We start from the raw sequence: 10671 nt of genomic DNA, 5'->3' as shown, positions 1-10671 counted from the left end.
CCCCCCCCCTCCCCTTAAAAGCGACCACATGTACTTGTATTGTACATACCATTGAGACCTATGGTGCAGCACTTGGAATTATAAAATGCTATTTTGTGTTTAGTTTCGTTTTCTGTTCTATAATTTTCCAATGTCCGTGTCTGCACATGTGGTGTCATCTACTTATACAGGGTGCCCACTACGGATGGGATCGCCCGACTCGGTCGCCTCAGAAACAAACGTGTTTTTTTTTTCAGGCGACTGAGTCGAGCGATCGGCCCGACCCACCGTAAAGGCCACCACGTACCCAAGTGCCCCTAGCCTGACCCTTTATTGGCCTCTATCTATTTCATAGCGGTCGCTCGTCAAGAAATTCCTCCCAAGAAGAGCTCTAAGGCCTAGATTCTAGATCTAAATCTAGATCTAGATCTAGATCTCTCTAGATTAAATGTAGATCTAGAATCTAGCCTAGATTACATTTACATCAAGTAATCTAGAAATGGAGAGTGAAGTAGATAAGAGAAGAGTGGAGAGGAGTAGAGACTGCTAGATCTAGATTTAGATCTAGATTCTAGATAGATCTTGAGTGAGTAGGCCTACTAGGAAAGCTGGATTGAACTTTGGTCGAGTGCCAGAGTATGCCGAGGCAAGAGACGAGTAACAGGCCTAGTCTAGTCGAGTTGAGAAGGCCTCGAATCTAGAGTTCGAGAGAAAGATCTCTATCGCTGCCGACCAGCATTGGTTCATCAGTTCATCACTCGTCTCAACAATGCATTTCGGAGCTAGAATCTACATCTAACTTACTTCATGCAGAAATGCTTGCTTGAGTTCAATTCTGCAAAAACCCACTCGTTGATTAAATTTATGCCCAGATCTGAAAGCAAGGGCCACTGGTAACCTTTGATGGTAAACACAGCGAAAACAACGCGATGTAAACAAACCCCGTAACGTGCATAGCATTTCACACACAGCACTTTGCTCCGAATGGGAATTCAGTTCACGTTCGAACTTGGCTCATTTTGAAACGCTGCCAGTAACGGCAAGCCTCCTAAGCGAGCGGCCATTAGGCTCGATAGATATATTTCTTTTACTATTTTATCACTCTCAAAAAGTAAAAAAAAAAAAAAAAAAAGCAATGAACAAAGATTAAGTCTGGCTTAGATTATTTAAAAACTCACTCAAGCTTTGAGCCAAGATAATATCTTAAAAGCAAAACAAATATATAGGCCCTATCAATTTAATGCGCACATCTTGAGCAGCCTATCTCCAGATCTAAAATCTTCTCCGATAAAAAATTCAAACCTAATGTGAGGCTGCGATATACATTACTAATGAAATGATTTTATAAAAGAAGAGGCTAGCCGTAGGTCTAATGATAGTGTGCTCCTAATACAAGGGCATTTTTTTCTAAACACAGTGAGTAGGCCACAACTCTGCAAAACCATTGAAAAATATCGGAATCCGTAAGGTTTCTATTTTGAGTAAATTCCCAATTTAGCTCTGTGTTACGTGAAAATTTTCTTGCATAACGAACGCTACCCGCGCTTCCAGCTGTTTCCTAATACGATTGGCTGGAATCGTTTTCAGACTTCCTGCACAAAAGATTAAATGTTTTGATGTCATTATGTCAGCAAAGATGTTATATAATAAAATGGCCTTGTTTGTTTTTGTAAAGTATTTTACGGCGCTCGCAACTGCATAGGTCATATGAGCGCACGGGACACACCTAATATTTTCAGTTGGTAGGAAATTTTTGAATTTTGCCCGGGTGGCGGCCGAAGCCTACTCTTATCGATTTTAGACCACCAAGGGATCTTTAACGTGCGCAACTTGCACACGGCCCCTCCGAGATTTTTCGCCCTTGTCCGAGAAGGCTAGGTGTAGATCTTTCCTACCAGAAGATCAGGGGTGTGGCAGAAAGACAGCAGTAAGGAGGAGCCAAGGAGTAGCAGTAGAAAGGCTGCAGAAAGAGTCAGGAGCCCAGAGGAGGGGACAAAGGAGGTGAGGGGGTGGGGGCAGAAAGTGGAAATGAAACCAGACAACAGAATATTGCTAGAGAGCTGGAAAGGAGGTGAAAGGAGACAATTTTAGAGAAGAAATTTTTTCGGTCGCTACCCGGATTCGAACCCGGGACCTTTGAATGAGAGGCCAACACCTTAACCTCTAGGCCACGAGAGCCCCCTAAAATGGCCTTATTATTCTGTGGGTGGTACTTGGGCTCTTGAAAGGTGCAAAACCTGGGTAGATCTACCTCTATAAGTTTTTTTTTGGTCTCAAAATGAGCAATTTCTTGGTAGATTATTGTAAATAATTCACTATAAATATCTTTTATATGCACCTAAAGGGGTATGTTTAAATTATCGGGCCCAAGTAGAATTAAGTATATTGAGCAAAATTGTTGGATAAAAGGGCCTGAAGATTTTTTGAAAAAAAAAAAAAATGTTTGTCACTGTCTCTAAGAAGTGCCATTCAAAAGAATGTGGGCACTGAGAAACAGATAAATGAGCTGTGTTTTTTTTTTACTCGAACAAAACTAGCCTTATACTAGCTTGTATGGCTCCCTTACCACGATCACTACAAATCGGGGGTCTCTGCAGCAGCCAAAAACATCCCCAAACCTATCATTATTGTTCTTCCAAAGGTTGTTGGAGACCCCCCCCCCCCAATAAAAAACAAAACAATGTTTTCTTCAGTAGTAGGGATGAGTCGTGCTCAAAAGGAGAGAATGTGGGAGGTTGGTATGGGTGCTCTGGTGTGATTTGCTTTTTCTTTCCTATACATCATCTATCCTCCTACGGTACATTTTTTAAATTACCACCCCCCCCCCCCCGTCCCACCCTAAAAAAAAAGTTTTTCTATGAACTCCCCAGTTCTTCTGAAATGCACCCCCACCCCCCCTCCCCCTTTTTAAGGGGGGGGGGGTAAATTCTCTTTTTTTAAAGTAAGAGTTTTACGGCACTTGCAACACACAAAAGTCATATAAGTGCCGAATATTAGAGGTGTTAGAAAAGAGAGTAACAAACACAAAAAGAAGAAGGGGGGGATAGAGACGATGGATTTTTTTTTTATAGGAAAGAAGGAGCAAACCGCACCAAAGCACCCGCCAACCACCCATGTTTTTGTGTGTGGCCTCATTTCTATCCAGTTCTGTCACTTTGATTACAAGTTCCAACAAGCCAGCCTTCACCCCTGAGCTCAAGTATTCTAATCATATCTCTTATAATTAATTGGTCTTGGCCCATTCATCAACTCTCATGGAGTGAAATCAGAATATGTCTTGTTTCTTCTGCAAATGTTCCCGTACCGTTCAGGAGTCCTTGCACAGGACCAAGAGCCCTGTCTTGCAAATTGTTAATCTAATGATTTATAATTATTATGCCCAGTCGAATTTTAAGTAAAAACAAACAAACAAAACAAAATTTAGCCACAAACATTGGTACAAACATGTTTATTACAGATTAAAAAAAAAAGATGCATCATACAATGTCCATGCAGACGATAGTCTAACCGGCTCACCCGAGCAAATTAGAACCAACTGCACATTTGAAGAGCACAGGGGAAAAACGACTGTGGTCACGAATGGAAATTGTGAGGGTGACAATTTTAAAAGCTTGTGGACTCATAACTTCATATTTGTTTGACTGGTGGTTTATTATTAAGTGTTGTTGAACAGGAAATCTAACAACAATAATCAGCACGCGTTGAAAATTGGTACCCTCACGATTTTCAGCTTGTGACTACAGTCGTTTTTCCCCTTTAGTCTTCATTTATTTTCATGCTTTTCAGTATTTTTTCCTGTGATTCCTGTAAAGTCAGTTAGATACTTCTAAAGATATATAGCGCAGCATTCGAGACACTCAAGGTTTTGATAATTTCAATTGTACCAAAAAACAAACACAAAAAAAACAACAACATTATTATTATGTACATGCATAAACAAAACAATAAATAAAAAATCAACAACCAATGCCCTTTCTTCTATCGCGCTCGCTTGTATCGTAGGTGTGTGTGTGTGTGTGTGTGTGTGTGTGTGTGTGTGTGTGTGAGAGAGAGAGAGAGAGAGAGAGAGAGAGAGAGAGAGAGAGAGAGAGAGAGAGGAGAGAGAGAGAGAGAGAGAGAGAGAGAGAGAGAGAGAGAGAGAGAGAGAGAGAGAGAGAGAGGGAGGAGAGAGAGAGAGAGAGAGAGAGAGAGAGAGAGAAAGGAGAGAGAGAGAGAGAGAAGGAGGAAGGAAGGGAGGGGGGGGGGGGTTGCAGCAGGATGACAAGGATAACCTTTGCATCGAATGACACAGGCAATGGATTCTTTTTTGCCAGTTATATTTCTGAAGATGAGATGAGCATTTACTAGTTGTAAGATGTTTACAGACCTTTGAAAGGTAAAGATCTCTTGTTCCCTCTCTGTGCAATTCATTAGCGCTTTCGCTTAAAAAGTGCATGTCTAAAAAAAGAACCAATGGTGTTCTTATGTACTATGGAATTGACACTTATCCTTATTGGTCCAGAACAACGAGAAAAGTCTATAGTCCGTCCTGAGTACTTTGGAGAAAAATGGGACTTTCCTTTTTTCAGGAAAGAATTACATAGATTATGCTTACATTAACTTTGGGTGAATTGTTGGGGAAATGCTTCAAAATAATCGATTTTGGATCAAAAACTTTATACATGAGGTACATGTATGTCAGATCTTTATCCCATTGCATACATCTCATTAAAATATAATAATACACAAAGTACTACTACTAGATCTAATTAATTAAATACATATCTTATTCTTTTAATGAAAAGCTGACGGGATTCAGACATTTCAAACCACCCGACTCTTCTCCTTCCTCCTCCCGCCACAACAGCCCCCACAGCTAACGTTTCCGTATAGGAAGGTCGGCGAGATGGGCCAGAACCGGAAACAGTGGACTCTCCGGATGAGCGGGGTGATGAAAGGGAGGTTGTAGATGCCGCCAGCGTAGTGGAGGTTCTCGTCTGCTAGTGCCTGCTGCTTGTCGTCGTCGTTGTCGTTGTCGTTGTCGTTGTTGTGGTCGTTGTGGTCGTGTTTGTCTGACGGTGGCGGGGAGTCTTTGTCGCCGGTGACGTCACTGTGTCGTCTGCTCTTGTCGACGTCTGCTCCTGAGAGCGTGCCGGAGACTTGGCGCCACTTCAGAAGACCTCGCTCCGTCATGGTTCCTTGATGAGAACAAATAATAACAAAAATAATTATCTTATTATAATGGAGCTAAGCCCGTGTGTGTATACAGATGCCCATAAAATCTACAAAAATAGGATTCAGTTACCGTACACATTGTCACAAAGGGTTACGTGGGCATGTTTTCAAAGTTCGGAAACTTTCGTTTTGTTTTTCAATTTTGATGATTTTTCTTGTACATCGAAGCTCTCGTACATTTCATTCTACTTTTAGTAATTTCATATTTTATTAAGGACTAGGTCCGTTTCGTTTCGTGCTTTGTCGTGTGTGTGCGACAGCTGCCTCTACTATTTCCAGATCGCTTTTAAGCACAAGGGGGCTATCCCGACAAATGCTATTTTGAGAAAATCGAAGGTAAAGTTTTTGCCCCTTGTTCAATTTCTTTTAAAGACAAGGAATAGGAGCGTTTTCTCAATAATAAGCAAACAAATATACACACCAATGAAACCAAACTACTCCTATAGGTATGGCAAGGCCTACTTTTGGAGTAGGTCAAGATTCCTGGAAACCCCGAAATCTGGGTTAGCTCGCTTGTCCTTAAAGGCGACCATTTATGGATGGGCAAGGAAAACAAACTTACTGCACCACCCCCCCAAAAAAAACAACAACCCCAAACCAAAACAACCCCCCAACCCCTCCCCCCAAAAAAAACACACAAAAAACCCCACACAAAAATAACAAAACACTCACGCAAAAAACCCCGCTTGATTAAGAAGGATAAGATGGGTTTTAAACCTCACCTGGCACAGTGTTGTCCAGAACAAAGGCGATGACCCCGCCCACAAACATGGAGGTACCCAGGAGCACGGTGATTACACGGTCGACGTCCTCATTTCCTGAAGGAGGGAGGGAGGGGGGAGGGGGGAGGGAGGGAGGAGGAGGGGGGAGAGAGAGAGAGAGAGAGAGAGAGGAGAGAGGGAGGGAGAGAGGGAGGAGGAGGGAGGGGGAGGGAGGGAAACACTACTGTTGTTGTTGTTTTTGTTTTTGCTGTTGTTGTGGTGGTGTTGATGTTGTGGTGATAGTGGTGGTGGTGATGTTGTTGTTGTTGTTGTTGTTGTTGTTGTTGTTGTTGTTGTTGTTGTTGTTGATGTTGTTAGTGCTGTTATTGTTGTTGTTGTTGTTGTTGTAATTGTTGTTGCTGTTGTTGATGCTATTAGTGTTGTTGTTGTTGAAATTGTTGCTGTTGTTGTTGTTGTTGTTGTTGTTGTCATTGGTGTTGTTGTTGGAATGATGACTAATTAATTTAGTAAACATGATGAAATACCAACACTTCAAAACACTTCGGTGATGGTGATGATGATGATGATGATGATGATGATGATGATGATGATGATGATGATGATGATGATGATGATGGTGGTGATGATGGTGCTGATGATGATGATGGTGATGATAATGATGATGATGATGATGATGATGATGATGATGATGATGATGATGATGATGATGGCATTTCTCCCTCCTCTCTCCATCTCTCTCCCTCTCTTTCCCTCTCCCGTTCCCCACCCAAACTCTTACATACACACTCATTACCTCACATAAACACCTTCCTATCCACGCCTATCACCATCACCAACCAACTCACCTTTCACAATATCTGTCCCCGTGGTTTTATGCACCCCGCATAATTTAGCAAAATTTGATCTTTTTTTGGGACAATTTCTTATTGTTTTCCTTTATCATTCTTTGTTAAAATTAACAGAATCGCATAATTTCACATTTTTGGGCTCAGTTTGCATAATTTCAAAATTTGTTGTTGTTGCATAAAACCGCTGGGACAGCATTACACGTTGTCTCTTAGCTTGAGTAGGGGTTTTAGGGCGCCAGAAGGTTAGAGGTGTTACAAGAAAGTAACACGCATAAAAAAGAAGAAGGGGAGATAAGGACGATAGATGTTCGATAGGAAAGAAAAAGCAAACCACACCAGAGCACATGCCAACCACCCACATGTAGTCCCTACCTGTTTTGATCGCGTTCGGATTTCCCTCCAGAAACCGTGGCACCATGAGCCCCATCAATAGAGAGGTTCCGATGATGGTCAAGTTCCGGGACGACGACAGGTCCACGAAGCTCAGAGTGGACAGCCCCACAGAAGTGACCAGTCCGAAACTGACCAGAACCACGCCACCCAACACCGGGTCTGGCATGGAGACGAGAAAGGCGCCAAACTTGCCGATCACACCTCCGATCAGGAAGATGAAGCCAGCCGTTATCATGACAGATCTGCTCGCCACCTGACCGACCACGAGAGGAATGTTGTGTGTGTTTTAGTAAGCGTTTTAAAGCACTTGCAAAAACGCAATTAGGTATTATTAAGTGTCAAAGATTGTTAACCAACAGATCAGAACAAAAACTAATCCTCGAACTTGATGATCTAGATAAGAAAAAAAGCGCCTTGATGACCCACATAAGAACAGAAACTAACCCTTGATGACCTACATAAGAACAGAAACTAACCCTTGATGACCTACATAGAACAAAAACTAACCCTTGATGACCTACATAAGAACAAAAACTAACCCTTGATGACCTACATAAAAACCAAAACTAACCATTGATGACCCACATAAGGACAAAAACTAACCCTTGATGACCCAGATAAGGACAAAATCTAACCCTTGATGACCTACATAAGAACAAAAACTAACCCTTGATGACCCAGATATGGACAAAAACTACCCCTTGATGACCCAGATATGGACAAAAACTAACCCTTGATGACTCACATAAGAACAAGAACCAACCCCTGATGACTCACACGAAGTCACGCCTTATAACCCACATACACGTAAAAGGAGGACAAAAACTGGTTATGATGACCTACAAAATCTCACCATTATATAACTCGTACACAAGAAGAACAAAACCTCCTCCTTGATAACCCACATAATATATATATATATATATAACCAACAAAAGCTCACCCTCGTTAACCCAGAATAACTCAACCTTGTTAACCCATAACCACTCACCCTGGTTAACCCTATGGTGCCCACATTCTGACTGTAGGAGGTAGTTGCGCCCCCAGAGCCGATAAGACCTGACAGAAGACTGCTGAAGCCTTCCATGGTGACGCCCCTATTCACGGCGTGGGCGGGTGGAGGGGGCACCTCAGAGATCCTGGCGCATGCGTAGTAGTCTCCGACAGACTCGATCATGGAGGCGAGGGTGACGGCCAACATTGCCACAAAGCCCGCGACGCTGACTGTAGGCATACCCCATTGTCCTGAGGAGGGGAGAAAATTGGTCTCTTTAAAGGACAAGCGGTCTACCCCAGATTCCGGGGGTTTGCAGAAATCTTGACCTACGCCAAAAGTCGTGGGCTTTGCCGTACCTATAGGAGAAATTTGGTTTCATTGGTGTGTATATTTGTTTGGTTATAGAGAAAACTCTCTTTGTCTTTTAAAGGGCAAAAACTTTACCGTCGATTTTCTCAAAACAGCATTTTTTGGGATAGCCCCCTCGTGTTTAAAAGTGATCATTTATAGCAGTTTATCGGTTTAACGTCCCTTTCAACACTATTAAAATTAGGGAGGCGAGACCTCCATTTTTAACGTACGTCTCCGATAAGATCGACGAACCAAATGTGTTGCGAGCCTTGATCTTGAAAATTCCACAAAACGACCCAACTTCAAGTCAGCAGCCAGTCAGAGATTCGAACTAGGACCATTCGCTCCCTAGTCCAGTATCCAATGGAACCATCGGGGCGCCCAACACCTTTAATGTTAACAAAAGCAAACAAACACCACCCCCACACAAAACAACAACAAAAAAACCACCCAAAAAAACAACAACAACAAAAAACCCAAACACACTCCTTGGTGTTTTTTAGGTAGTTCTAAGCTCCTTGGAGGCGGGGCGCCAATTAGGCCGAGGACGTCTTAGAGTACTGAGAGTCAGTTGAGCACAGGACGAGAGAACAACAACGTACATCGATCCTGAACGGGGGTCCTCTGAAAGACCAAGACTCGATAGGACCACCAGGTAACTTTACACGTGTCTATATATTATGTTGTCAAAAAATAGTAGAATGGCGTCGTCCACACTTCTCCCGTGACGATGTGCGAATTGTAGAGGGTCCTGGAAATGAGGAGACACACAAAAACTTTCCCACAAGACGAACATATACATGTATTAACAAAACTTCTTATTCGAGGCGACATTACTGAGTTGTGAAAAATAATTAAATAGTAGAGGGTTTTACGGCGCTCGCAACTGCATAAGGTCATATGAGCGCCATGAGTTGTGAAAAAAAACCAGTTCCTGAATTCATAGTATAAGTTAGCATGTTCATCTGTAAAATAATCGAGAACATAATTATTATCTACAAACATAATTATACATTTTAAACGCACAGTGAGAATACTTATAGTCTCGAGATTTTTCAACAATAAATGTACCGTAACTACAGAAGTTATTGTAGCTCGTACCTGGGTAGGGCCAGAAGAACCAGGAGGCGGTCTCCACAGCCTGGCGTTTCTGGTCGGTTCTGATGGCCGCGGGGGCGACGTCACACACGGTGAGGATGGCACACAGGCCCCAGGACACGATCACGGCTAGGATCACCTGGGGGAGGTAATATATAGATCACGGCTAGGATCACCTGGGGGAGGTAATATATAGATCACGGCTAGGATCACCTGGGGGAGGTAATATATAGATCACGGCTAGGATCACCTGGGGGAGGTAATATATAGATCACGGCTAGGATCACCTGGGGGAGATAATATATGTGAAGCATTCTGACAAAATGAGTTATTTCTCGCAGTCCATGGATGGAGATATGGGACAAAAATCGGCACAGGGGTCAAATTTGTAGATAATTAACAGGTGCCTTTTTCTTCAAGCTTAACATTTCTTTTATCATTTCTTGCAAATACATTGTATAAATTGAACCAGAACATGTAATGTATCTACAGTGGAAACCTGATATAACAGGGATGGTGGGAGTAGAGAAAATGTCCTGTTATATTCGATCCCTGTTAAATCAGAAATGCAAGGAAAGTGAGCATTTGTGGACTAATCCATCCGTACTTATTCATGGGTAGTTCCCCTTGCCAACAAGTACCCACGGACAGGGGTTTTGGCACCAACTTTCTCCATTGCCTCCTCACATCAGAAGAGCTTGGTCCACAGCATCTGCATCGGGTAGTCTCATCTTCTTTCACTCCAGAGCAAACTTTCCATTGGAGTATGCTGCCACTATCTTCTCTCTATCCTTGATAATGGTGTGAATCGACCCTTGTGGAATGTCGAACTGATTACAAACCTCTGCCAGTGGAGCTTGCTTTTTGTCAACACTCTGGATTATTTCGTATTTTTTGTCAATTGAAAGGCATTTTCTCGTGCGCTTGACATTACGCGTGTGTGTTGCTATGTATCGGGCTAGATCGAGGTCTGCAGCACACCGCAGCTCTCTCTCGCTTCCCACGCTGTGTGTGCTTGCAGTGGCATGGCTTGCGTGGGCTTGCTCCATCACTGCGTTACTCTCTCTCT

At 42.7% G+C, this 10671-nt stretch overlaps 2 protein-coding genes across 2 annotated transcripts in view; both read right to left on the bottom strand.

The window, feature by feature from the left end:
• LOC101856409 (deoxyribodipyrimidine photo-lyase) overlaps positions 1-948 on the bottom strand; it is an 11429-nt gene extending 10481 nt beyond the window's left edge. The window contains exon 1 of the mRNA XM_013079704.2: positions 784-948. Within this exon, the coding sequence (XP_012935158.2) occupies positions 784-939 (156 nt within the window). The 5' untranslated portion in view covers positions 940-948. The remainder of the gene's footprint in view (positions 1-783) is intronic.
• Positions 949-4222: 3274 nt separating this feature from the next.
• LOC101856164 (solute carrier family 23 member 1) overlaps positions 4223-10671 on the bottom strand; it is a 23094-nt gene continuing 16645 nt past the window's right edge. The window contains exons 9-13 of the mRNA XM_005093252.3: positions 9606-9741; positions 8148-8401; positions 7136-7409; positions 5916-6011; positions 4223-5156 (exon numbers count right to left, since the gene is read on the bottom strand). Coding sequence (XP_005093309.1) covers positions 4783-5156; positions 5916-6011; positions 7136-7409; positions 8148-8401; positions 9606-9741 — 1134 coding nt within the window. The 3' untranslated portion in view covers positions 4223-4782. The remainder of the gene's footprint in view (positions 5157-5915; positions 6012-7135; positions 7410-8147; positions 8402-9605; positions 9742-10671) is intronic.

Source organism: Aplysia californica, unplaced genomic scaffold, assembly GCF_000002075.1.
Source record: "Aplysia californica isolate F4 #8 unplaced genomic scaffold, AplCal3.0 scaffold00060, whole genome shotgun sequence".
Lineage (NCBI taxonomy): Eukaryota > Metazoa > Mollusca > Gastropoda > Aplysiida > Aplysiidae > Aplysia > Aplysia californica.
Note: the sequence above shows the minus strand (reverse complement) of the source record. Positions and strands in the feature narration are given on the sequence as shown.